The sequence below is a fragment of the Coturnix japonica genome, chromosome Z, assembly GCF_054131305.1.
Source record: "Coturnix japonica strain WE chromosome Z, WE-NBRP24, whole genome shotgun sequence".
NCBI classification, from domain to species: Eukaryota; Metazoa; Chordata; class Aves; order Galliformes; family Phasianidae; genus Coturnix; species Coturnix japonica.
In genome coordinates this window covers 13,557,261-13,582,455 of record NC_140702.1, presented here as the reverse complement: position 1 = coordinate 13,582,455, position 25,195 = coordinate 13,557,261, and the positions used below count along the sequence as shown (strand labels likewise).

Here is a 25,195-nt window from a genome sequence, read left to right as displayed (position 1 = left end):
CATTGGGCCCACCCCACACTGGGGGAACATAAGGAGTCCTGCCTTAGATGATCACCTGAGTGATTTTTAGGCAGATTTTATGGAGTCTCATATTTTCTCTCTTACATTCAATTCAGCAGCCTTATTCAACATTCAGCTTTTACCTCAGAGCTCAGCCTATCTTCCTCTACACACACTGAGTTAAAAGACTGAGCCTCTTATTTCTCTTTAAAATAATTACAAGAGATGTGCATGCCAGTGATTTCTTACTCTTTGTGGTATCTCCATTTCTATTTTGGATGTTTCTCAGTGAATGAATATGGTAATGATTAAAATCAGAAGTGTAGTTTTTGACTCTGCTGTCATAGGACCCATATAGACTCTAGTGAGAGTTGTCTCTTTCCAAACAATTTGTTATTGAGTGAGACAAGTGGAGATTCTACCAAAATACATGCTAATGTGTTAAACCAAGAAAGCTTGATTGTTAAGCAAATAGTTCAGAGTTATCTGGAAAATTATATCAGAGCCAAGGAAAGAATTCATGTTTCCTTATTCTTCAGCAGAAACTCATGCTTCATTCTCTGTATTAGCAATTTTCCATGATCAGTCTTATAAAACAAACAAAATGTGCAATTGAAAATACTGCAGGAACTAGATGTTTAAGGAATGTCTCAGAGACAATGCAGTATTTTTTTCCTGAAGTACATCTAGAAATATTAAATTATACAGAGCTCATTAAACTTATTCTTTGCAGACCACTTCTACGAGGTTGAAATAACTTCTCATGTATCCAGCACTGAGAAAGACATGATTATGTGATTTTATAGTTAAACTGGAGAACACCAATTTGTGATTTATTTCCAGTGCACTTGAGTGTGTTTCAGAATAGAATAGGATAGTAATGTCCCCTCTTTACAGCCACTCAGTGTTTTTTCCTCTTCAGAAAAAGGAAAAGAAAGATTACTGATTTGATGGTGAGCTATGAGGCTTTTCATTTCTAACAACTAAGAAGTGATGATGCAGCAGTTTCGACTATGAATTCAAGCTTTGTCCTTTTCTGTCATACAGAAAGCTTGAGAATGCAGCCTATGTTTGCCAATGGTAAAGAGAAGATTTGCCTCTCTACATCTTTAAAAAAAAACAGTTATAGAATAAATATCCAGGATTTACACTAGACAGTCAGTCTCCCCTTGGCATCATAAAGTAACTTGAGTTTTCCAAGACATACTGCTTTCTTGGTATACTGAGCTGACATTTACAGTACCCACTTCCTCAGCGAAGTCTGAACTCCTTGTTATATTACACTCTTGTGCCCGTGTGATCTGATAAACTTTGCTTTTGTTTAAAAACTAAATGTCTTCTCATGGTCTTGAGACATCCTGGCCACAGAAAGGACTCGCCTCATTCCTCCCAACGTGCTATGTTAATTCAGATTGATGTTTAGGGAATTGGTCAAATTTAGTGCCAACCTAGTTAGATCAAGTTGAGTTCTGGCAGGAGAGTAAATGCATATGTGTTTTTAATTAATCCCCTGCCTAAATCAAGAGAAAGGATATTGCATTTTTCAGCAGAATTGCTCCACACAGTGCTGACTGCATATATTTAACAAATCTTACTCATGTAACTGAGAAAACTCTTTGGAACCCTTCCAAACCTCATGTTGTTTTTGCCGAGTTATTTGAACTCCTCTGTACCTGGTGTAGGGCTGGGGCACTTTTGTTGGCAGCCAAAGAGTGTCTGTACCTTGGAGTCTTGCTATTAACTCTGTTCAGAAAAGAACTTTACATTTAGGCAATATGTTTCTCCTGGGCACAGCCCCAGTGTAATCAAGCTCAGTGCTAAATGCTGAGAATAACTCCATTCCATCCCCTTAAAAACATCAAGCATGTGCTTAATTAAAGTTCCTGGTAGGAAACTAGATACATCTTAGAGTACACCGTTTAAATGGTCACAAGACATACTCATTACCTGGTGTTGTGAGAACATATACACTACAATAACTTTCTTTCCTACAACTTTGTCATTTAGCTTTCCAGCCAAGAAATCCAACTTTCCCTTCCCTTCCCTTCCCTTCCCTTCCCTTCCCTTCCCTTCCCTTCCCTTCCCTTCCCTTCCCTTCCCTTCCCTTCCCTTCCCTTCCCTTCCCTTCCCTTCCCTTCCCTTCCCTTCCCTTCCCTTCCCTTCCCTTCCCTTCCCTTCCCTTCCCTTCCCTTCCCTTCCCTCTCCTCTCCTCCCCTCCCCTGCCCTCCCCACCCCTTCCCTTCCCTTTCCCCTTACTTTCTTTTGAATAATTTGGTCAGATTTTGGTTTCTTTGACTTCCTGATCTGCTTAGGAATCAAATGACTCTTTAAACATGAAATTTTTCAGGCCTTTTGATTTGGCTAACCACAAGGTCAGTTTTTCATTTGTAATTTAAATTATTCCAGATGCTTGCACAAACTGCAAAGAGATCAGTTTTGACGTGGTCTTTAATACAATACGTAGTTACAAGGTCACTTCTCCAGGGTAGGAAAAAAAAAATCCCTTCCTAAGATTTTGAAGGTCAAAGCAGGTAAAATATTCCTCAGATAAGATAGTGAGTCATGCTGAAGGCTGATTGGAAGTATCTTTACATATGTAAATATAAACCTAGAAAGAGAAAGAAACACACTCATTAAATGGGTAGAGACTGATTAAGGGTGACTTCCTGAACTCTCTCACTCTTGCAGACCAGATGTACAAAAGAAGGATTAAAGGGCAGGCAACACTGTCAGACTTCTTAGATAATAAAAAAATGCGCTCGAAGGGACAGAACAGTTGTTTGAATCCTCTTCTTCCTAGGCAAAGGACTGTGAGCTGGACTGAACTACTGATGTTCTCAAATTTCCATAGACTTTGCTTTATCATTTTACTATAACAAACATCCAGAAAATAGTATTCTCTATAGAGAGAACAGTCCTTTTGTTTCAGCCAGCACCCACTGAGGTCGGTAAGGCACAAACATGTACCAGTCCAGCTGGGCTGTCTCTCTGTCACTGTTCCTATCCCTCATTCATGCTGGAACTGAAAAAAACTGAGGTGTGGTCAACTTTCTTTGCCAGGTTATTTTCCTGTCAGATCTTGAACTGACCAACTGTTTAATTGCAAAAACTCATGAGGGAGACAGGGGGAAAGCTTTGACATATGCCAGAGAATGAACATAGCTTGCAACAGCAACAACCATGCATCAGACAGATGTAAAATCTGAGTCCTTAAGAGCTAGCAGTGGTGCTTCATGGCATTGCCATAGACAGGAGAGGTGGCATTTAATATTCCCTAACTTCCCAGCCACCTAGAGATTTCTTGTCTACATTCTGTCAACAGGAGACACATGTAGGATATTTTTCACAGGACTTTGACCACAACTTTTTGTAACAGAATCACAGAATTATCAAGGCTGGAAAAGACCTAGATCATCTAGTCCAACCATTACCAATACTTCCTGGCTAAATCATATTCCTCAACACCACATCCAAACGTTTCTTGAACACTCCCATGGTCCGTGACTCCACCACCTCCCTGGGCAATGATGTGGCAGCAGTTCTCTCACTATTTTATTTTATTTTATTTTATTTTATTTTATTTTATTTTATTTCCCAAAATGAAAATAAATCTTTCTTGCTGGAGGTGGAGATCACTTATACCATACAAATTTTTACATTAAAACCTAAGATACTGATGAGGTTAAGTTAGAAGTCATGAACGTGAAGGAACTGTTCAGTGTAATTTTGCATGTTACACTAAACTGTTTCAGAAAGATTTTGAGTCAAATCTTTGCAAGAGGGGCTGAGAGAACGTATAAATGAGAAGAAAATTTACTGTTTTATGTCAACAAAAGTGACAACATCAGGTAGGAAAACAGCTTTCCCTCCTTTTCCCTTCTTCAGTACCAAACCTCAGGGATCATCAAGTACCAATCTCCTGCCACATGGCAACCACTAGACAAAATCCTAGACCAGGTGGCCCAGATCACCATCCACCCTGGCCTTGACTTCACCTCCAGATAACATCATCCCACATCTCATACTTTTTCCTGGTTCATGTATGAGTACACTGACAATACAGGTTGCTGCAAGACTTAAAGTAAGATGAAATTTCAATTATTTATTCTTGTCTATAGCTTCTCCGATGCCATCTCTAATGCTTTCCTTGTACTTCTGAAGAGGAATATGGAATAATGAAACGTACAGGCAAATGTAAACATACAGCATGAAAATAAAAGTAAATGCTATTTTCCATTCCATAACTCACGGTGTGCTAGCATTTAGGGGGGTTCAGGCACAGATCCTTGTGTCAGACATACAGTTTATGGTATTTTTTGTCTTGACCGGTTGTAATGACATATCTGTAGCACATATAATTATGAATCTGTCAGTTCTGGTCAGATACAAAAATGCAAGTTCTCTTTTAACACAATGTCATTTTGACCACATATATTTCTTGATGCTTTGTCAGTAATGGAAGACATCCAACCAGCGTCTTATTTCTGGATAGGGGGGAACTTCTGCTTTTACTGATCCTTATAAGGCTGATATTGTTCAGTTGCAGGGATGTATGCACAAGGTTAACTATTACAGATGCATTTCTGCTGGAAAAAATAGTGATTTGATAGAGATTTTTCAGAAGGAAAATAAAAGACAGCCTTGTACCAGCATCCTGAATATAGGTTGGAATATTTTTTGCAATGGATGACATTTCTGGATTTGCACAAAAACCTGATGAGAATGCTGTATTGTAGTTTTCCATAATAAGCATCTGGTTTGCAGTAGTTGACATTTTCTTTGTGCCAGCCAGCAGTTTAATAGACTAGAGCACAGTTCAGGTGCGTGCACCTGTAGTGTAGATGTGGTCTGGTAGATCATGGTTCCTCACTACTGACTCCCACTGACAGTTTTTGTTTCATTTCTAAATGTTTTTAAAGCACATTTAAAGCCACTGCAGTGCTCAGATGGAAGCAAAAGTAGTAAACCGTTCCTACCAAATGATTCTTATCGAGAGATGAAGATTTTTGCAGTAGTTCAATGCACTGACTATGTGGGTGCTGGCATTGTTTTGTCCTGTTTCCATTTCCTCGTATTTCTGTAAGTTTTCACACACTTTTATCACAGTTTGGGATGTTTACAATGAAAACACAGAGATCAGCTGAGACACTCAGATTCAGCAAATACAAATTTGGGATCATTTATTATAGGTAGGTGCCGTAAATACTATGTGATGTGAGCAAAAAGTTTAGTGAGAGTCTTTCACAAACTGCATCATATTCCCCTGCAACTTTATGCTAGATGTAATGCAAAGATAAAATATTTTCTAGGACACACCAAGGCTAATACAGGGAGATATAATACAGCAAACTAAAACAGCATCTGGACTCAGTGGTTAATGGAACATTTCTATATGGAGCTATAATGCAGCATAATGCAGTAACGCTAGCAGATTTTTCACAGTTATACATCATTAAAGATTTTCATGCCCTGAGCAGCAGCAACTCTGAATGCTTCTTCTGCTTGCAGTCTAGGATCATTCATGAATAAAATTGTTTTTAATGCCTTGACAGAGAAGAGAATTCTCAGAGGTTACAAAGAAAACCTAGAATTGAAAACACTTAAAAATTCCATCAAGCTTTACTCCAGGTCATGCATGACACTTCAGCATGGCTATTCCTTTCTCCAAAAATAGCTCTCTTGAAAGTGGTGGCATTTCCTTTGGAATGAAAACCTACCAACAAGTATTTCAAAACCTTTTCTCTGTAATGTGTCCTGCTGTGAGTCATGTCTTGCAACAGAGCACAAGGCTTTGGCTGAAACAACCACTGCTCAGAAAAGAAGTCAGGTATCTGTTGCTGCAAATTATCTTCATTAATTTACACCACATTGCCACATCATGGACAATCTGTAGACTTCCTTAGCACTTAAATGTTGTGCGAATACTCTCCCGTATTCAAACATCACCAAGATGGACTTGCATCATGATTTTTCCTAAGGAAAACAGCTTAAGATTGTCTTTTACACCGGTATTCCCCTATTGGTTATGCGGCACCTCCCCTCATTTAAGACAGCACTCTCTACTGATGCAACACTTCAATACTTCACGTACTTTATGTATCTTTCCTTCATCCATCTTTGGACAAGTGAATTAATGTCAGCAGTCCACAGCACCATGCCCATGTATTTAGGTGAAGGAAAAACTGCAGGAAAAGTCTGAAAGGGACTGGGGGACCCAAAGCCACAGTGTAGATTTTCCAGGAAGGAAATTCAAATTTTCTCACGAGCACTGTCACATACAGAACTGCATTTTGCAGGTATTACCAAACTTCTATTTTTATTTATTTTTTACACACCTAAAATGGGTTAAAAACCAAAGGTAGCACCTTACAGCAAAATCTGAGGCTGCTGGTATTCTATTAATCCAGGAAATTTATTTATAAATAAATTGCGAAAGAAAGGTAGAAAAACAAAAAGTTGGGAAGACTCTCTTCAATGAATGTCAGTTCTGTTACCCTGTAGCAATGCATTCAGTTGGAAGGAACCCCAAGGGCCATAGGAACCAACACCCAGCTCCACACAGCACCACTCAAACACAGACAGTGTGTGTGAGAGCAGTGTCCAAACACTCCCTGAGCTCCATCAGCTCAGGGCTGTGCCTGCTGTCCTGGGGAGCTTTGCCATGCCCGCTGCCCTCTGGGGCACAGCCTTCCCCTGGCTCCCCAGCTTTCCTCTGACACAGCTCCATGTCATTCCCTCAGGTTCGATGTCTGACTGATCTTATCAAAATGTCAGTGAGAACAAACTGGGGAATGCTATAAAATTAACGCTTTTTCCTCATGCAGCCCAGTATCTGCCTTTCTTGAATATGGAAGCAAGTGTTAGCAAGCCTCGTGATCGCTACTGTTTTCCTTCAGGACCTCGAATAGTCAAGTTTTTAAAATGGTTCTTATGTCTCATAATGAGGAAGACTGTACCATCATGAGATTATTAGTGAGAATATAGCTAATTAAAATCCCGCTGTAAGTCTGTGGAGTGTAAGGGGCACTAACAAGGGGACTGTATCATTCCCTGTTGGCTGGGGGTCTGACTCCACAACCTCTGCAAAAGCTGCATCACATGGCGAGGCTGCAGGAGAAAAGCTCCCCCACAACAGATCTCAGGCTTTACATATGTTTGTCTGTAATGGGATTACTTACCCACTGTTAGGTAAGCAAAAATTGAAAGAAAAGCCTTGCTGCTTCAGGGTTTAAAACTCTTTTGCCTACACACCCTGGACACAGATCAGTGTGAAAGCAGCACTAATAACAAGCTGCTCCAATGGAAACGAAAGGATCCCCTGGCACATTTTAAAGAGGTATGTGTAGATAACCACCAATTAAGGATCAGGTGAATATTGCCAATAATTGGAAGACATTAAAAGAAAGCTGAAACAGACAACCACAGGGATGGCTGAGCAGATTGGATCTCACTTGCCTGGAAAAAAAAAAAATGGTCTGACTGTCCTTTCCTTCATCAACAAAATGGTTTCTTACATTGAGAGTACTGTGGAGAACCAGGGATAAGAAGATAAGTCATGATGCCTTTAATATTGCAGATACTGAATGTGAAACACTTAATACTTTATTAGGAGCTGTGCTTTGGAACTGCTGTAGTACAGAAAGCTGAAGAAGGAAATGAGGCTTATTTTATTTAAAAAACAGGTCATGAAAACAGAATTTAACCTTTTGAATAACTGGATTCTATCCAGAACAATTATTTTTGCCATCAAAGTGATTCTGAAGTGAAAAGAACACAAAGCATTCTTGCAAATTGAGTAATTTGCAGTTAAAATGGAATGTCTACATTTGGCAATGCCAAGGCTTACTTCTTGAAAGAAGATAAACATATTTCTTGCTAACAAATGCTGGTGTACTAAACTAAATGGGCTAAAGTGTTGAGAATGAATTTTTTGTGGCTAACCTGAGGTACCACAAGAGATCCTTGTTCCAAAGTATGCTAAGCTTGCCTGAAAATAATGCTTCTTTTCCATATGCTCTAAAATACTGGCATACTTTCACTTTTATTTTTAGAACAGGCTAATAGGTCTCTTTAAGAAGAAGAATACACCAGTTTATTTTCTTTGGGAAAGATGGATGTCATACCCACTTCTAGGAAACATGCCAAAAGAATACACTTCCTTCCCTGATTCCAAAGCATGTGCTGTACTAACAATTATTTCAGTAAGGCTGATGGGCTAGAGCAATTAAGCTCATAGACTTTAGCACTTTGAACAAAAATTCCTCTATTATACTTTCAATTTAAGTGCTCTGCTATCAGTTTGCTGATGATGCAGTAAACAAGCATAAAAATTATCTTGCCACTAACATCACAGAGAAGCAACTCTAAAATGCCTGAGACAGCACTGCTTTCCCATCACACCAGATGTAGACCAGAAAGAAGGAAAGCAGCATAAAGTTTTGGCTAATAAGATCCTTGCTCCCTTGTGTTTTCCACATCTGAAGTGTCTTGGTGTACTTAGGACCTGATTCTTACTAGCACTCAGACTTAAGATGGCCCTAACTGAGGAGCTGTTGTGTTCAACAAGAAATTATATAACTGAATTTTCTTTTGATGTTTTAATGAAGATGATCTCATGGAAAAAGAGTGTGGATGTCTTTTGCTGAGAAGCACGTTTGCTACATCCTGCTGGGAAGTGGGCTGATGATGTTCCCAGATGTTGTGGCATGTATCGAGCACCCTTGGACCTCCCAGATCAGAAACTCCTGGAGTCTGGAAAAAGGACATTTGCTCTTCAAAATCAAAACAGGGATTTTAGGCTGGCCAGACTGAAAAATGTCACTATCTGAGTGTGAATCTTCCTGAAAATGAAGGAATGAGAACCTCTTCACAGCTCCAACAGAAGGCTCCATGCAGCAACATCTCCCAGGGGACGACTAAGAATAAGCCAAGACTCTATTCCTTAGCACAGTGTCAGCTGATCCCTGAACTCCTCCCCAGATGATGGTGAATTCATTGAAAGGGTGGTGAACTGGTATGAGAAAAGCAGGATAAAGCACAACACTCTGAAGTTCTCTGGGAAACAGGACACTTGTTCATAGCTAAGAAAGTTGTGTGCATATAGGGAGAGACCACAGTTACGCTGATCACAGGATGAGATATCAGGTCTGGGTAGACACAGAGACTTCAGAAGTATTTCCAGGTCTGTCAAGTTATGTCATATTTAATGTCCTGTCATTAAATAGGATAGGCCACTAGTACTGAGATTTTGTTAGATTCTTCTTCCAAAAAAGGAGAAACACAATCATACACAATATGGTGTGAACTGAAACAAAGGATTAAGACAAATGTGTCAACTGCAAAAATATCTTCATTCATCTTGACTTGCGCTACTGCTTCAGTTGCTGTACTAGCTGCAAAATAGCACTAGCTCCCTTATTCCAGGTACTGAGCACAATTTTTGTTGGTTTTGTTTGTTTGCTTGATATTTTGTTTCGCTTTTGCATTGAAACTCTTACAATCATCTCTGTTGGTCCTGACTGCCAAATGTTGGCTCAGAATTTCACTTAGAGAACAGGATAACTTCAATTCTTTCATTTTCTGTCAGACATACTTTTGAAACTATTGGATGCCATTTTTGCAGAGGACTTCCCCAAATACCACCACAGCCTATTAATGCTTTCTCACTGGATTTGAAGAATAAATTTGTGATGCAGTTAAAATGCTTTACTGTGGGACTGGCTTTTCTTGAAAGAGATGCCTTCTAATTGAAGACAGCTGAGATTAGGTTTGATTTTCAGCAACAAGGTACCTGATAAAACAGGAGGTCTGACGCTTTCCTAGATCCCTGTTTAGGCCTCGAGAAAGGAAAGGGGAGAACCTACTCCCTTATTTTTGACATTATCTAACTATGAATGTGCGGATAGCCAAAGCAATGTATCTTTAAGCTACATCTTTTTGGATTATAATGACACGTTTGCAGAAGTTATACATGCATTTTAGGCCTACATTCAAAAGATAATTTACACAGACATACACATCAATTAAATCCATCAGCTAGCAACCTGAAATAATTAGGAAAATCTAGGATTTTATTCTTTGAAGGTTGAAATAAAGTTATCACTTTGTTCCCTTCCCTTTTCTCCATACATTTCTTCTTTCTCCTCTGTCAAACAGTATTCAGTGCAGTGCCGGACAGGCACAACTTAGTTTATATAAATGTCAGAGCTATGAGAAACATTCAGTAAAACAGACACTGAGTAACGGCTGGCTAGTCTTGCACCCAAAGATGCTGCCAGCCCCACTCTGCTGATAACAGATATGGCTGTTCTGCACAACTGCTGTTCCAGTAAAAGCACTTGCACACTTCAGCTGGTCTTATTTCTTGCAGGGGCACCTGTGTAAATTCTTCTAACTCAAAATTAGGTTTGCCAGGTACAGCCATTATCTCTAGATTTTTCACTGGCACAGGTTTGTTGACACAAGCATATTAACAAAGCAGTGCTGGTATGGATTTGTGGTAGCATGGTGATGCTTCAGGGCTTTGAACCCCAGCTGACAGCATACTGCTTTCATTAAAACCCACACCAAACTTGTTGGCAGGTTGTTTGAATTCTGCCCTTGGTAAACTGCTGAGTCCCTGTTTTTGCTCTTGATTCCCATTCTTGCTTAAGTGCCACCTGAACCACAACTAGAAGATGGTGCTGGAGAATAAACACTGTGTTATCTGTGCTGGGCAACAACAGAACATCTGTGCAAACAGGTACTGAGCTGGGTGGCCAACCAACACTCAAAACTGTTCTGCAGTGGCCCTATTTATTACTGCCCAAGTTAAACAGATTTAAACTAGCACAGGCATCCTTTTCCTTGTCACAAAAGAGGCTCATCCTTAGAGTGCAAGCCTTCTGGAGCACTTCATTCAATATGTAGGCAGTCTCCAGCGCACTGCAAGTTTTAATGCAAGGCTGAGCTGCTCCTGGGATCTACACAATGCCAGCTTTTTCTTCAACAGGTGGTGGATGTTGTCAGCTACTCATTCAAATGCAGTGAAGCCTTATTCTTCCATCTCTTCTCCATCTTCTCTCCTTTTTCTCCATCTTCACAACTTCCTCAAACATGTAAAGAAGGTCGAGGCATAGGCTGGGCTCCTTGATAACAAAATCAATACTTCCATGCTGTATCTGCAGTCTTGGATGGATTTTCAGGAATACTGCATCTTTTTTACTGGCTTAAAGGACTAAGTCGTCACTTGAGTCACAAGTGGCACAAGGGAGTAATGGATCTGCCAGTGAAACAAAACAACCTCTGTACAGTGCATGCAGAAAATTCAATTGGTGTCTGTCTGGCTGCTTCCCTTTCTTCTTGGGCACACTTGTGAGGCACTATAATTGGCTTAGCCAGGGAGATAAGTGACAATTGTGGATGGGAGAAGGAAAAACAGGAGGAGGAAATCTCTCTACTTTTTATTTATCTATTGAGTTGTCATTGTCGTCCAAGAAGCACTTAAAAGAGATCTTCTGCACTTATCTGACAAGAAGAAGGACACATGAAAAGACCTAGTAATTAAATAAGTACCCAGCTACAAGGCTGCAAGAGTCCAGAGCTTTATGCAGTCTCCTGACAAGTGTCATACCAGCTGCCCTGGGAGAATCATAATATCCCAAGCTGGAAGGGAACCACAAGGATCATCAACTCCAAATCCTGGCTTCACTCAGAACCACCTCAAAATTAGTCTTTACATCTGAAAGCAATGTCCAGATGCTTCTCTGGGCTCCGATAAACTCAGGACCATGACCATTTCCCCAAGGAGCGGGTTCCAGTACCCAGACACTCCCTGATGAAGGCTATTCCCCATCTTTGTAGCCCTCCTTAGGACACTCTATTAGTTTTATGTGTTTTTGTACTGTGGCATGCAAACCTGGATACAGTGTTTGAAGTGAGGCCACAGCAGTGCAGTGTAGATCACTTTGCTCTTCTGGCTAACAAGGCTGTGCTCAGTGCACACTAAAGAGGTGATGGGAGGGAGCAAATCAAACCTTCAGGTTTCTACCCTCTGCCCCAGATTAAACCAGCACAGCTTCACCAGTTTTCCTGATCTCAAAAACATAATATAGAAAATTTCATAAGAACAAGATGATCATGGCTGAGACACGAGCACAATTAACCATGGGGTTTCATGCATCCATTTTACATGGTAACTTTTAATCTTGCTGCTTTGGGAGAAATATCTTTGCTGGCTCTAGTTTGCAAGGACACATGTTAACATGCACAGTGTGACTCTGGACTTACATCACCCATGCAGGACTGCATAAGGAGAGTGCTGCTATTCTGGGGGCACATTGCAGTCCCAAGCCTTGCAGCAGGAGACGTGGTGCAGGGCATGTCATGCCTGTTTCCTATGGGCGTTGCAGGCTGGCTTACATGCACTGGACAAACCTGACCAGACAAGGCTTTTACTGCTTTTCTTAAGAAAAGTCTTTCATTGTGTGATGGGGAACATTTTGGAGTCTAATTATATGCAGGTCGGTTCAACTAGTACCAAGCCATTTGAACATGACAGAACTGCTGGAGCTCTGAGGGCCTCTGTGTTTCTTGATGGTGTACAAAAGACACTGCAGCAAATTGTTTCAATTGGCATAATCAGATGAATGAATCATAAAGCAGACAAACAGCAATTCATCCCTCCATGCAGATTCTCCCACTAACTGCACTGCAATTAGTCAGCCCAGTAATGACATTTCCAATACAATTTCACTTGCAATCAGGTCTCTCTGCTCATAATCCTAAACCTGACAGCACAGCGTACTGTCATGGGTTTATCCCCCAAAATAACATTGTTCTGTACCTCCCTGGGACACAATCCTCGCACAAAGATAAGAGCTTGCCTGCAGGATATATGCCTGTTGATAGTCTCTGACACAGGGTACCCTCGGAAATGAACTTCCAGCTCATTCCAGTAGATTGGAACAGCATAACCACTGCTGAACAAGGCATGGGCTGTGAGCAGATCCACTGCTCCCTTTGTCCACACAAGGTACTTGCAGAGAAACATCAGTGTTTTGCTCTTTTGCTCAAAACTGTGTGACAAAATTTGTAAGGCAGTAACTGGCAGCAGAGGCACTGTCTTTGAGGCATACAAAGGTTATATGGAGGTATTTCAGCTTCTGGGTAGTTCCTGCATACAGTTTTGAAAATAGTAAAGGGTGGCATTGTTGAAGATCTCTTGTGAATCAAATGTTACGCACAGAACCGCCTAGCTTACCTCCTTGGCATTCCTTATTTGTAAACATAAGGGAATTAAGCAAAGTCAGACTTCAGCATTCGTATATTACTTCCTCAAAAACTTTCTTTGGCTTTCAGCCATCCCTTCCTGTAAGCTCTGGAAATGATCAGAGCTCTTTTTTTCTCATTACCACTGTAAATAATGATACCCAAGATTTTTAAAAATTATGGCTTCTTTGGATAAAGCAGAGAGAAGTTCCCAGTGTCAGCAGTTTATGTCAGCATGGAGCTTATTTTACACCACAGAAGGACTGCTCCAGGAGGCCGGTGGGCTTCAAACGCACTTAGCGAGATGCAAGCAATCATGTATGTTGTGTATCAAATTGAGTAGCACTTCGAGTCACTGGCCTGAACTGAACTTAATAACAAGCTTTGACCTGTGCTACATCTGCCCTGGCTAGAGGAGAATTTGCATCCACTTCAACTCTGACTTTTAGTTTAGCTTTGATTTGACATCCCCAAACTGTATTCTGATTTTAGAGCTATTTTTTTTCTGCATGGTATTTGCTTACATTGCATTTCTCTATTTCTGCTCACTTGCCTTTACCAGCTGTCTTTAAAAATAATTATGCCTCTGTCTGGCTTTTTTTGGTCACCTCTGTTAGTTACTGAGAGAAGGTATTTCCTAGAGATTACATGTTTTTGACAAGAATGCTCTTCAGCTGACAAAATTCAAATGTGATTTTCTGCAATATTAATTTGAGACAGTCTTTATGGATGCGCCTTCCGGGCCCTTTTTCAGAAGAGAAAAAGAAAAGCTGTCCTTTTTCAGAAATTGGTACACAAAAGGGTGGGCTAATGGAAAAAAGTAATTTGCTGAGAAGTTTGAATACTTGCTAACAGTGTTTAGTTTCTGTTATGGTTACAATACAAATGACTCTTTAATCACTGACACTTGTCTTCTCTTGATGAGTAACTTTGCTACCAGCTCCTCATTCAAACCTTGCAGCCACTTTGGTCAATTCAGCCAGCTCCTGCTTCCAGTGTGAGCTTCTGGGGACTGATTTACAGACATGATACTGAACTACCTTTCTGTTACTCATGTAGTTACTAATGGCACTTTGTACAACTCTTTGGACAAATGACAAAAAAAACTTTCAGCCATGGATGTCCATGTATATGGTAGATTAGAACCTGCTTAATGAAAACAAGCAAACAAATAGGAACAGGAAAAACAAAGCCATCAGACAGGATTCATTTTAGAACACCAGAAAATAATAATGCAAGGGCTGGAGCAGTAAACAGACTTCAGTAAGAGAATGTAAATAGAAGAACCAACAGAGAACTTCAGAGAAACTGACTATGGGCATCTCGAGGCACAGCTGTCAGACTGGCAAGAGTTCTATCCAGCTGGCCCACATTGTTCTGGCATGGGTCTCTGCTCTGTGAGTAAGCACCTCAGAGCACACAGAAGAGCTTCAGCAAAGGCAGATTGGAGGAAAGCTAAACTGCTAAAAGCTGCAGCTAGCTGTAAATAACAGGCATAAGAAAAGGCAGCAAAAGGCAGTGTTTTCAGGCTTTGCTTCTTAATGCCATTCAACCCCAGCTGAAAAGGATGATGCTCAGGCTCCTCAGCCACAGACATGCAGCCTTTGTCCCTGTCTTCAGTTCACATGGAAGACACAGCTTGCTTCAGTCTCACAGCCAAGTAGCTTTATTCTGAACAACTGCTCAGATCTGCAGAGAGGGTACAGAGAAGCTGTGAATCTCAGAGGAATCAGATATGGGTGTGGAAGTCCTCACATCTCATGACCCTGTGCAGGGCAGGCTTACACAGGACGTTGTTACGTGAGCAAAATCTGCTCAGTTTGTCCTCAGTACTGAGACTGGTGATGGCTGTGGTAGATCTGCATTGTTCAGCCATCAGCCCACAGAGGCATCCAAATAAGTCCTCTGCTGTGCAGAGCATCTTTCCAGAGGAAGGTCTGATGTGCAACTTTATGAGGTCTTAAGGACAGATTTAGTGAATGATGCGTAGCTCATCTCACTGCAGGGAAATGAATCAAAGAAGGGGACCTGATATTAATTTTCTTGCTGAGAGCAGCCTGCAGAGCCTGGAACTCAAAGATACAATATCTGCTTTGTTACTCTATGAGCTCGCTGTAAAATATGCTGTAATCTTTGCCAGGGGTATGTTGTGCATTCCCTGGAGGTTTTTCAGCACTGAGGAACACTTCAGACCGCTTCACAGTTTGCTCAGGCTTTGCCTTATAAGGCCTTTTAGTCAGGGCACAAGCGCAGGACAGCCCTCCTGGTGTCAGCCTGCAGGGAACAGATCACAGCAGCAGCTTCCCAGTGAGGGGCTGAGGCCCTTCCAGCTCCTGTGCTAACAGCTGGTGATAGTATGGCCTTAGGGTCAAGCTGGGGAGGGCAAAACTGTAACCCTGCCTGTGGGCATGTCCCTGCAGTGAGGGCCTAAGCACTGAGATGGGAAATACAAACCACTGAAAGCAGGCTGTGCTCCACTTGGCCTAAAATATCCCTTCTGAAAGTTGTTTGGATTGTAAGCCATGGGAAACTGCATTCTGTGGGAACATGGGGGGGGGGTGGCTCCAGGCCTCCCGCTGTGACCAGCAAGGCTGTACCTGCAGGCACCTGGGGCTGAGGACTTCCACCTCTCTCATTCAGGTGACACAGATTCTGAGTGTGCAGAAGGCAACCCACAGCAAGGCTGTGCAGGCACTGAGTGGTTTTTGGTGGGACCAATGCAGCTGGTTCTACATGTCAAAGGGCTCCAAGCAGAAGCCATGTCTTGTAGCCTGCTTGGGGTGCAAAGGACACTGTAGGATGCTGCACTGTGTGCCATCTACCATTCTCATGGACAGTACTGACCCTTACAGAGCGGCTGACCCAGAATCAAAGGACCACAAAATAGTTATGCTTTAAAACTGCAATGTTTGCAGTACCTAGGGTCCTTAGATTGCTCAGTTAGGAATACAGCAGGCTAAGCTTTACAGCAAAGGGAAAAGGCTTGTCTGGTTTGAGTGTAGAGCTCCTTATGCAGGCAGGCACATGTATATACAAATTTTAGTTGCAGCTGCTGATTTCCAAAACAAACTAAGCTACCTTTTGAAACCTTTGAAATAATTTCTTATTCACAGTCCCCACTGACATGATGCCAGAAATTTTCTGCAGCTTCCTACTTGCATCAATGCCGAGTCCAGGGCTCTGTCTTCATATCTGATGAAATTGCAGCTCATTCTAGGCAAACAATAGCAAAAATAACTCCGAGCCATAGGATCTTCTACTCAAAAATAACAGTCCAGAATATTTGCTCTGCTTCTCCAGAATCATCATTTTCATTTGACAGTTTGTGCCAGTTTTCTCAATACAAATCCTTTTTCCCACCATTTTTTTTTTCAATATTAACTCATTTCTATCGTGCATTCTTTGTTTCTTTTCAAACAAGAATGTTCCTTTTCTTTTCCATTTTTTTTTTCCTCCCTGCCTCACTCCAGAAGATGATGAGCTACATTTCATTTCTGCAGTAGTTGATTTTCTGTGATGTTTGGGAAAAGTATAGTTGCATCGATTGCAGGAATGATCTCCATTATGAAATTTCACAGCTGGTACACTTTCATCATAGGATGAGATGGGCAGCCTAGGGTATTAAATCAAAACTCTGATAGCTGTATAACAGGTGCAGTGGATGTAACGAATCTAAGAGGGAAAAAAAAGAAGAACCTACTAGAGAGGTACTTTTTTGAGCTAATAGGTGGAACTCCTTGTCTCAATATACCACCGACAAACAGAATGAAATATGTATGAATAGGGGTCTGGAAAGCTGGGTTGGCAGCACATACAACATGATATTTTGGAAGAGAAATCAGGACCAGAATTCTTCTACAAATTCTAAGCTCCCAGAAGAGCAGTGTTATTCTGCAGGGATTAATAAACAGATTGCCAAATGTTTTTTTAGCCAGAAAGAAGAATACATCACATTGTTCACAATTTTGTATTTTCACATTTACTCTACAGAAGAGTACAAGGCACAAAACACTTTCCTCAGAACATATCTCAACTTTGGGAAAAGAAATCAAATTCTTTGAGAAATCCAGAAAATAAAAGGGGAGTACTTTTTAATCTTTATATCTCATTAAAAAGAATGCATGTTTTCTGCATAAGGTACATTTGATAAATAAACATTGCTACACATCTAATGAGAGTTCTTCTTACAAACTAAGCACTAACCCAACTTTTTGGAGGTGCAGCTCCACCATAATTCAACTAATGGTCAACCAGACAAGAAGCAGCCCAGAGTAGAGAAATCCATATGAAAACAGCAAACAAGCTGCAGGCAAAGAAACACCTTCACAGAATGATTTCTAAGTTGACAGTGGTTCATTAGGAATTCTATGTTCTGAATGCCTGTTTATTGACCTACCCCACTAAATAAAATTGCCTGTTGTTTGGATTAAGGTTTGCTTTTTAAGGAGCATTACTGATGTGGAGACATATAAGTTTGTTATTCAAATAAAATACTAGAAGCTTGAAATCATTGCTTTCATGCTTCGTGTGAAACAGGCTGCAAAATTTGTTATGCTTCTACATCTTTCTTTTTGTGTAATCAGAAAAAAAAAAAAAAAAAAAAAGTCAAACACCACTATTGCTTGTTAGATCTGAAATATCAGAATTCAAGGCTTTTAAGTCCTTTCGTACAATTCCAGTTTTCTTAACTAGTGTCATCATCTTTAATGAGACTTTTTACAGCAACGCTGATACACATGCCTTCAATACAGCTGAACTGGTGCTTAGTAATTTGGCAACAAGAGATCTTTTGAGAATGTTGTTTCATACAGACATGTCTAGGGCTCCTGCAACCCCACTGCCATCATACACCAGTTATAATACTAGTTTCTCCTATAAACATATGTATATAGGCTTACACATGCTAGAAGCATCCTGAAGTGGTCATAAAAATGTACTGTGCAATCTCTAGTACTGGGCACTAGCATCAACAAACACTCTGTCTTCTGACAAATCTCAACTGGAAGAATTTTATCAATCTTTCAAAGATATATTTTTCCCTTAACAGAAGCAGTCTAAGTTATAGAGAAAATTAAGTTGCCTAAATAGACGTGATTCAGACAGATAGATAGTACAGAACTCTGCATGCCTTTGCTGAGTGCCTGTAAGATCAGAACTGCAGATGTGGTATTGCCCATAACAACTGAACATCAAATTAATTTGGTGATCAAAAGGGAAAACACAGAAAAAGAGAGAAAAACATTGTTTTCTATGGGAAAAAATATGTTGAGTAACAACATGAAGAGGAGGTATGTTTTTTATTATCTCTGTCTCATTCTCTCTCCATATATTCATAAATAAACCACTGCTTCTCCACCATCCTAATGTGTAAAAACATTACACTCTGAGGAGTGGACAGTGGCAGAAGCAGATGTGAAATTATGGACTTTCCTCACCTTCATTATGTGGACTCAGACTCCTACTAAAAATCTGTACAGCTCTGGCTCTGCAATTGAATTATTCAAGGAGAAAAGGTCTTATATTGTTAAATTAACAATATGACATGCCTCCTTCCCTCCATTTGTGCAGAGGGCCGTGCTATATTACTCACTGTAATTAGTGCTGAACTCATGCCTGTAATGCATGGCTGCTGTGGGCTCTCCTGTGCTGCCTGCCTGCTGTAAGGCAGACACAGCCTCATCTGGGGCCTTTTTCTTCTCACTCTTGTCACATCTAGCAGTAGTTACTCAAGCCACAATGAACATCTCTTCAGACCTGTCTCCAAAGGTCTGAAATTGCCATGAAGTTGAGGATACCTGCAGCCTTTCTCTGCATTTTGTTACTCCTCCACACAAGGGGCATCAACTAAAGTAGTCTGGAGAAAGGTGAGAAGCCACCTTAAGTACTGAATTAGGAGAGGGTTGAAGTATTCAGCCTCTTACCAGATAGTTTTGTTTAAAAGGTCAGGTGACTGCTCAGTGTGCAACAATTATGTATTGTACTCTTTCCCATGTTCCAAAATTGGAAAATATGCAGAAGCTTAAAATGTAGACATGCTGGCAGGAGTTTTCATAGCAGACTGACAGATTAAGAATCATTTCACACTAAAATTAACAGAAGACAGTGTCAATCATTTCGACTGCTTTGTAAATCAGCATTAATTTTCAAAGTAGGAACTGCTGAGTACTAGGCTCAATGAACACTCTCTTCTGAATGTTACATTTATACAGCAAAGGTGTAAGATACAAAGATGATTTCCTAATTAGCTGCATGTCAGAGATACCACATTAATAATAATCTCATTGTGAGTGAAGCTTGTATATGGTATACAGTATGATGTAAAACAGATCTGCAATTTTTACTTTATAACATTAGAGTATAAAAGAGTATTATTGGACTGGCATTAATAGAAAATCACTGGAACTCCAGTTTTTCTCAGGAAGCCTGTTTACGATTTTCCTCACCATCTGCCACTGCTATCCATAGCACTAGTATTGGAAAGGCTTATGGAGAATGCTACATATTAATCTTCCTGATGCTTTAAGTAAGGCACCACTGGGGACACCTTTCCAATCAAAGGGATATTACAGCGTGTTTGCATGCCTTTAAGTTGAGCTCAGGAAGCTAGGAGAGATTGAAAGAAATCATTCTTGCATGTGCAAAGTTGTCAGGATCTGTGAAACCAAATGCCACAGACTATTTCTGATAGGGTGGACAGAGCAAGTGATGGTATACATGGTTCTCAGGTCATTAATATCTTCTGGGGGATGTGCAGTTAAATGGTGATGACATGCTTCAGAGGCATCATTATCCTCAAAGAATATCCTCAATAAAACCTTGCTTTTTAGTGAAGATTTGTCTATTCACAAGTATATTTCTGCCCTATGCTTAATGCTGAGATCTTTACTTTCTATCTCCTCTCTGCTTCAGCTGGATGCAATCTGGCAAGGGAAACACTGAGGGTAGAAAGTGGAAGGTAAGAGCCAATCACGATTTTGTTTTTGTGTAACTACAATGAGAGCAGAGGTATCTGGAAAAAAAAAAATAAAAATCTGCTTTAATTTCTCTTCTGCGTTTTGCTCCCCAGGGGCCAGGCTTCTGCAGTGAGGCACAGTGCCAGCAGCAGGGACTTGGAATCCCCAGAGAAGACAGGCTTGCTTCATTAGTTCTTTCCAAGGACTGGAAGTGCTGAACTGCAGTTAGGCCATCAAATATCCATGGGGCTGGCTCAGGAAAGCTACGGCTTCTTGTCCCCATCCTTGCCACTGACAGTATCCTGCTGGTGGACAACAGGCTTCATTTCACCAAGAGACCTTGACTTTGTGGAGGCTCTTGAGGGCCTGCTGCCTCCCACTGTGTCTAATAGTCACAGAATCTTAGAATGATGGAATTTTTTAATATTAGAATTGTTGAATTATAGAATGGTCTAGGTTGGAAGGGACCTTAAAGATAATGTAGGTTCCAACCACTCTGCTGTGGGCAAGGTTGCCAGTCCTGCAGGATGAACAGGCCACATAGAGACCACCCGCTCCATGCAAGTTTCCCACTGCTTCAGAACAAAACCAAAGAAATGAAGAAAAACCTAATAGACTGCACAGAGTAATAAATGTTGTCTTACCTATCCATAGGCCTGATGTCTTGGGAAGGTTTAAAAGAGCTCCAGCTCTTTAATTTTCAAATAATGCCGTTTCCCACAGTGCATGATTTAACTTCACATCTTGATATCAAGTGGCAAAACTGAAACAAAAAACAGGAAGAGGTGACATGGGAAGGGGAGACACAAGAAAGGGCGACAGCAAGAGCCTGCTGGCTGGTGAGGCTGAGCCCGTATTGAGGCTGCAGATGGAGGAGCTTCTTCTGGAAATGCTGGGTGATGTCACTGCCAAAAATTCTGAAGACTGCCTCATATGAGATGTTGTGATTGAATGAGTCCAGGAAGGGAGCGTGGTCAATGGGCACAGGAATCAAAAGTGTAGATGAATTCTCATTCCTGGCCTATTTTAATTCAGCATCTGGAGGCAGAGTCTGGTAAGGAAGATAAAAAACAGATTAATGAAACCTCAGAATTTCAGCTTAGATTAAAATAATATTGTTCAAATATGCTCTGGGGAGGAAGGCTCGACAATAGAGAGGATGCCAGCATAGTGTAAGAGTAGCACAATGCAACACGCTGGCATCTGGTAATTTTAGGAGCCAGAAGTATCTTCTCTTAAACAATCTGAAATGCAAATGCAAAGCCTGTTTTCGCTCTTTGCTCTGTGTTTTTCTGACAACCGCTGCCAGGATCCAGCCACCAACTTGTCACCACAAAACTATGTCAGTACGTTGGCAGTACTGAGGCGTTGGTCTCAACCTTCATGTGTGTGTGTGTGCCTTCCTCACACAGTCTGCAGGCCAGCGTCTGGTTTCTCAGACTGACTCACTCCTGTTGATAGCCAGCAGGAGGGGAGCCAAGGTTTTGCTCTGAGAACAGGGTGCCTGGCACTCTGCAGCAGGGTTCTGATCCTGTGCAGGTCAGTGACAAGCCTTCGTTAGCAAAATACACATGGGGGTGGCTTAAAGAGAACCCATCCTAAACCAGAGCTTTCTAAGCTCAGTTCTGTGGAAAGGACAAGAGCCCCATTTCCACTATTTAAGTGGTCTGTCTCATTAGAAGTTCAGGCTATCCTTAGCTCAGAGTTCTTTCAGAATCCTTTCCAGCAATGAGCAGGGACTAGAGATTGTTTGCTACACTCTTTTCCAGAAAAATAAATATAGCAACCTATTTTATGGAAATGGGATGCAATTCGCTCATTATTGAGCTGTAGTGGGTTTTACTCTTTTAAAAGTCACTGTGAAGACAACAGCATTTTTACTGACATTTGAAAAATAGTAGGGATATTTTTCCTTTTTTCTCCCTGTGTAGCTTCTGAACGCAGTAGACTAGAATACTTTCCTCTTGCTTGCAGGGTCTTCTAGCAGCTTCTTGCTCCTCCCTACACCCCCTCTCCTCTCTGGTTTTCTTAATATTTTAGTACATTTCTTACCAGGATAGGAAAATATTCTGGAAACAAAAATCATAACTAATAGAGGGGAAGGGGAAGAAAAAATAAAGAAAGAAAAAAAGGTAAAGATTGCATTATGTTTTGTTTTGTTTCATGCTGTTTTATTTAACAAAACTCCACAGACTGTCACGGCCAACTAAGGCACCTCACAGAGTTCATCCCACCAGGGAGCTCTCTGTGAGGCCCCAGAGTGAATTCTCAGAAACAGGATCAGCAGACAGCTCCAATACCACAACAACACTTGTTGGTACCAACAGTGTTGAGCACCTCATTTTGATAAATCTTTTTCAGTTCTGATTTTGGAAAACAGTTCCACACCCATTCCTTCATAGCAGCAATGTGCTTGGCGCTCACACAACCATCCAGCAGCTGCTCCAGACAGAGTGCACACCATCACCTGCAATAAGCACTGCAGCTAATGGGGAGGCAGGATAATCATGGAGTGAGCACTGCGCACATATTTAAATGAGAGCACCCAAATGTGTTTAAACTTGTGTTTGAATCACAAAATCATGGAATTGTAGAGGTTGGAAGGGAACTAAAGAGATCATAGAGCCCAACCCCCAGTACTTTGCAGAGAGTTGCCGTAGAGAAAGAGCCCCAAGTGTGACTGCATCTCAGGGTGGATGTGTCCTGGTCCCAGCTCCAGCCGCAGCCTGCAATAGGCATGCCCTGACCTTTGCTGGGTACAGCTCGTAGCTGAATTCCTCCCTGGGGCAAGGCTTGACAGCAAAACATGAGAAGGGTATTGAAGGGATTTAATTGCATAACTTGCAAGCCTCAGTAGGAGTTGCCCATGTAGGTTCTCAGTGCACTGTGGGAGTATAGATGTCTCGATCTGTGTGATAGGATGCTTCAAAACCATTTGTAGTAATACAAGCTGTAATGCACAGACCTTTGTGAAAAACAACAACAATAACAAAGGAAGTTCTGCATAAAAAGGCCAAAAGTGAACAAATAAGCTACATGATAGATGCCATCTAACAGATTATTTAAGACAAACTGGAAGACTGAAAGAGCATCCTGTTTTAAGTTGATGTTGTTGCATTGCCCATAGCTGTGAGCCCACCCTGACAGCTGCTCATGAACACCACCTCACTTGGGATACTGCAATAAAACTTTGCTTTTGGCCACAGAAATTAGTAGAACTTTGCAATATTCTGAGTCTTTGGTACAACAAAGGACTTCTTTCAGTGAGGCAGAGCTAAGCAAGAAGTCACTTTGATATACCATCACGAGGGAAGGAGCCTTCTACCAGTGGAGGAGGAAAGCAGCCATCATAGGGGTAAAACACCAGTCTGGAAGGCACACCAAGTAGCAGCCACATGGGAAACAGAGGTCATGCAAGGAGTCCCAGTGACTGCAGACTGTGCCAGTGCTGTGGGAGCAATGTGTGTGCTGCCCCAGAGGATGCATTTAATTTGCAAATTAAGTTTTGTTCCCTTGCGCAGAGAGCCAACTGCTGTTCTGAAGCAGGAAGTAATTGGAAAGTGGGGTTTCCATGCTGCTTAGAGACCCAGTTTTGCTGCTAATAGGGGAAGTTCATGTGGGATATTAGCGAAAATTTTGTCTCAGAAAGAGTGGTCAGACACTGGAACAGACTGCCCAGGGAAGTGGTGGAGTCACTGTCCCTGGAGGTGTACAAGAAACAAATAAATGTGACACTGAAGGGCATGGTTAGTGAGCATGGTGGGGATGCACTGAGGTTTGCACAAGACAATCATAGTAGTCTTCTTCAACTGTAATGATTCTGTGGTCCTATGATTCTATGATTCAATGAAACAAGGTGACCTCCAGATTGTCTCCCCCATGACAATGGAGACTGCCTGTCTGTCAGCAGGTGGTGGTGAAGACACAGTTTCTGCTGCACAGCACACTTCTGCAGGACAGCAGTGGGATGCATGTTTAGCCCCCATTGGCTTCTGCAGTGGGGCAGTCCTGTGCCTGCTGTGCTATAGCACCCAGTGGGATGGGGCTGGAAGGGAATGGCTCTTCAGCATAAGTGAGAGAGGAGTGAAGGAGTTATCAACTGAAGAATGTAATGTCAATGCTGTAGCTAAAAACAAAGGTAATGCTGCAAAAAATAACTGTGCTGGTTCCCTTCCCTCCCCTCCTGCCTCCCTCCCTACCTATTAGCCTGGTTCTCCAGCAAGGTGGCTTTTACTTGCAGCCCTGTCACTTGATAGAGATGGATGCTCACACGTGCCATGCACAACCACCTTCCTTCCCCCTGGCATGTGCTCTTCACGCCCGCTCTTGCGGTCTGCCCTGCAGCTCTGTGCCGTGTTACTACTGACAGCCACACTTATTCCTTCTTCACTGCCCCTCGGCTCTCCCTCCCCAGCCCCACGAGGCTGCTGCAGCCCCGCAGACCCACTGCCTGCCTGTGCGGGAGGTGCAGCAGCACTGCTCCCCTGCTGCAGTCCTGCGGGTCTGTGCGCACCGCGGATGTCAAGCTCCTGCCGCGACCCAGAGCTCCATAGGAGGAGCAAATGAGCTGAGACGTCAAGGCAAAAAATTATAGCCATGCAAGCTATCCCTGTGCTCAGCTGCTGGGAGAGTGCATACATGGCTTGTGTGACAGCAACAGCGCACAGAAGCTGCAATGAAATGCAGTTAGCAATACAGCTGGGAGACAGGCAGCGAGGCAGGCACTGGTCCAGCGACTGAAATGATCCTACCGTGAGCCAGCCCGCAGCGCCTTCAAAAGTGGCTGACTACTGCACAGGAGCTCGGCTTTCTTTGCAATTACTCCAGTTCCCCCGGGTGACTGCAGTGTGTGCTTCACTTCACTTTTGTTGCTTTTCGTTTGGTTTTGTTGGCACGGGATTTTTTTTCCCTCCTGCCTTCCTCTCTCCTCCCGTGTCCTTTTCTCCAGGATGGCGGAAGCAGAGTTGCACAAGGAGAGGCTCCAAGCCATAGCA

The 25,195-nt window shown here is 41.8% G+C and overlaps 1 protein-coding gene and 1 long non-coding RNA gene across 14 annotated transcripts in view; one reads left to right on the top strand and one right to left on the bottom strand.

Annotated features, from left to right (window-relative positions):
* Positions 1 to 2,292: 2,292 nt before the first annotated feature.
* On the bottom strand, positions 2,293 to 25,091 carry LOC146753758 (uncharacterized). Of its 2 annotated transcripts, none has more exons than XR_014939860.1 (3): positions 24,953 to 25,091; positions 20,846 to 20,964; positions 2,293 to 2,608 (listed from the first exon to the last, which is right to left on the bottom strand). It is a non-coding gene; the product is annotated as an uncharacterized LOC146753758 (long non-coding RNA). The 2 variants fall into 2 exon arrangements; XR_014939861.1 differs by lacking the exon at positions 2,293 to 2,608 and adding an exon at positions 13,065 to 16,920.
* The window catches only part of PALM2AKAP2 (PALM2 and AKAP2 fusion), a 234,159-nt gene continuing 234,028 nt past the window's right edge, over positions 25,065 to 25,195 (top strand). For all 12 annotated transcript variants that reach the window (XM_085530238.1, XM_015849811.3, XM_032441519.2 and 9 more), the window contains exon 1: positions 25,065 to 25,195. In XM_085530238.1, the coding sequence (XP_085386364.1) occupies positions 25,151 to 25,195 (45 nt within the window). In that variant the 5' untranslated portion in view covers positions 25,065 to 25,150.